The 3,196-nt window shown below is 34.4% G+C and overlaps 1 protein-coding gene across 1 annotated transcript; it reads right to left on the bottom strand.

Annotated features, from left to right (window-relative positions):
• Positions 1-1,222: 1,222 nt before the first annotated feature.
• On the bottom strand, positions 1,223-2,953 carry LOC105134017 (cytochrome P450 705A5-like). Its single transcript, XM_011038245.1, has 2 exons — positions 2,022-2,953; positions 1,223-1,852 (listed from the first exon to the last, which is right to left on the bottom strand). Exons 1-2 carry the CDS (start codon positions 2,928-2,930, stop codon positions 1,223-1,225), a joined length of 1,539 nt encoding a protein of 512 aa, XP_011036547.1. The 5' UTR covers positions 2,931-2,953.
• Positions 2,954-3,196: the final 243 nt, after the last annotated feature.

Below are 3,196 nucleotides of genomic sequence, written 5' to 3' on the forward strand. Positions count from 1 at the left end.
GCTGAGCTCGTGGTTGAGCCTTGACCTAGTTTTAATATGCAAGCTAAGATTATGTTTTAATCTATTATGGAGGTTTTTATATTTTTCTGGTATATATTGGTGGTATATATGCTAGTATTTTATTTTGATTGTAAATTTATTATAATATATATAATATTGCATACTTGTAAACTAAACTTTTATGATAGCTAATCTAATAGTTTTATTAGTTTTATGACAGTATAAACATCCTCCATTGTAATGGTTCTTAAAGAATCATGATTTGCTAAGTAATTTGAATGAATTATGGATGAAAAGTAATGGATAAAACCTTTTAATGAAAAATATATAAAAAATTAATGATAAAATATTATTTGATAGAAATATTGAGGTCACAAGCTGCATTTTTTTATGTTTGCCCGGGAAAGAAACATAAATCACCCACTAAGATAACAACTAGTTATTAATAATACTAATATGTGTTAACAATAATATAAATTATATATTGAAATGTTATATATTTAATAATTTAAATTTTTAAATTAAAATGATTTGTTGATATAATATTAAAGTTTTGACAATTAAACAGTCATGAATTCTAATCTCAATATCTCTATTTTAAGTAATGAAATTAAATATAAGATAATATATGTATTTACGAGTTTTAAATTTAAAAAATAATAATTTAAAAAATATATTAAAAATAATATAAATTATATTTTAAAATTTTATATAATAATTTAATTTTCTAGATTTGAGATGATTTCTTATAACATGAAATCACAAAAATATCTAAACATTATACAGAAAAATAGCTATGGGTGAAAAGAGACAAAGCTTTTGACGTGAATATACTATCTGGCATTTGTACGCATATAAACAGTAAAGGCAAACAAAAAAAACGAGTAAATAGTAATATAGAAGTATGCAAAGATCTAAGGATTTGGCTGGATAACAATCACTGACTAATTTTTGATACAAATATTGCTCTAATCTCATGATTCTTGATGAGGATAGACTGTCACTCGTAAACATAACCACATTTCATAAAGCAAAGGAAAGAGGACAGATCTCGACCGTCGTTCCTGTCCTAACTAACTTAAGAAACCATGCGTAAAAAAAACAAAAAAACAAAGCAAATAAAGGAAAGAAAAACAGAGCACCAGCATAGAGGAGGATGGTTTGTATTGAGAGTGGATACTTAGAAGTAGAACTTAAGAAGAACAAATGTTTAGACCGGGTTTTAAGCAGAAAATAGGTTACGGTGGAGAGCAGGAATGGCCATGAATGGTTTAGCCATGGCCTTTACCACGCCTGATTTAGAGTCCATGTTAACCTTCGATCCATCTGGTCCATCTCCACCGAGAACTTTCCAATCAAAACACTGAACCATAGCTGTAACACTACAATTAATCAAACTTGAGGACATGTTGGTCCCAGGACACATTCTCCTTCCTCCACCAAAAGGGACGTAGACCTGTAAGTTTTGCCCCTTGGCGTTGTCCTGTTCAGTCAAGAACCTCTCTGGAATAAAATCGTTGGGGTTTTCCCATATATTTGGATCCCTCATAATAGAGTATGCGTTCATTATCATTGTGATTCCTTTGGGTATATCATATCCTCCAAGTTTGCAATTTTCACCGCATATTCTATCAAACAAAGGCGCTGGTGGATTTAGCCTCATTGCTTCCTTAACACATGCTTGAAAATAAGGTAGGTTTGGGATATCTTCTTCATCTACAAGTCTCTCTGTCCCGACAGCTGAATCTATCTCCTCTCTCAGCTTCTTGAACGCGGCAGGATGGTTGACAAGCTCTGCTAAGATCCACAGTATGGCATCTGATGTACTATTGGTACCTCCTGTGAAAAGATCCTGGGAGAGAGAGAGAAACAAAAGAGCGGAAATTAAAAAGGATGTTTAATAACTAGGATTAATTAAATTTTGACAATTCATTCTAGGTACAATTAAAAGAAAGATAATATTGATCATCTTGAAAGAGAGATTAACTAATGAAGGAGGGAACGGGATGGCAAATAACTACCAGAAAGAAAGTCTTCATTTGCTTCCTGGTTATCCTTATTTCAGCATTTTTGTCATGATACACTTCCAGAAGAATATCCATCAAGTCTTTATTCTCTATGTGAGGACCTTCTCTCTTTGCTTTCTCCTCATGCTCTACCAAGACGTTTTCAAACAATTCATCATACCTTTTGGGCACGTCGGCAATTTTCTTTCTTAAGTACCAAGTACCTATCCTTTTCAAGGGACCAAACACGTTAAATAAAGCAAGCTTTGCAGCCAGATCAAAGGATTCACTCACCAGCCCTCTACACTTCTCAGCCTGATTATCTTCCCCTGAACACCTAGCACTCATAATCATCCTGCAAGTACTATTGTTTGCTAGTGTTAAAACCTCAGCACTCACATTTGCAAACTCATTTTTTTGACCTATCTCCAACATTTTACTCAAAAACCTCACAACTTCTTCGCGTCTTACATTCTTTAACTTCTTCATCTGACTGGTCCCCAACAACTCTTTCGTACAAATTTTCTTCATGAATTTCCAGTAATCCCCATACGGGGCATTGAAAAAGCTTGTTGAGCTTCCAAATAGTAAACTATCTTCAAAAGGGGATTTTATTCTAGAGGTAAAATGGACATCTAGTGCTTTGAAGATTTCCGTGGCTAGTGGAGCGGATGAGACAAGAACAGCAGGATATGTGGCCAAACGGAGATAGAGGAGAGGGCCATATTTATTGTTGAGAGCATGGAATCCTTTGTATGCTACTGGGGTTAATAAATGGAGGTGGCCGATCAAAGGAAGTGTGGGTGGGGTTGGAGGGGGGCAATAACCGGCAGGTTTCTTGCCGGGCCTCTTGAAGATGAATTGAAGGAAGACTGTGATAACCCATAGTACAAAGATGGCAAGGACATATGGGATGGCGATCATGGTGGCCGCTTAGAGAAATCTAGCTGACATGCAATTGGTGAGTATGTGTTTTGAACTATGTTCTTATGTATTTATAGCCAACTCTGCCCTTTACCCAAGCGTTGCATGGGTGGGCAAGTAAGGATGAATAGCGATTTCTTAGGAAAATAAAAAAAATGAATTAGCTTAATTTGTTTTTAAATATTACATATTAAGATTTGATCTAGAATTGAATGGTGAATGCATATGATGTTAAACTACTGATTTGACTATACATTTTGTGACAA

The sequence above is a fragment of the Populus euphratica genome, unplaced genomic scaffold (genome assembly GCF_000495115.2).
Source record: "Populus euphratica unplaced genomic scaffold, PopEup_1.0 scaffold38.1, whole genome shotgun sequence".
NCBI lineage: Eukaryota > Viridiplantae > Streptophyta > Magnoliopsida > Malpighiales > Salicaceae > Populus > Populus euphratica.

Bases quoted from the DNA above. Each gene is read 5' to 3' on its own strand.
- LOC105134017 (XM_011038245.1), bottom strand. From the start codon at position 2,930: ATGATCGCCATCCCATATGTCCTTGCCATCTTTGTACTATGGGTTATC. The intron at 1,853-2,021 runs GTAGTTATTTGC...TCTCTCTCCCAG, and splicing joins AAATGAAGACTTTCTTTCTG to GATCTTTTCACAGGAGGTAC.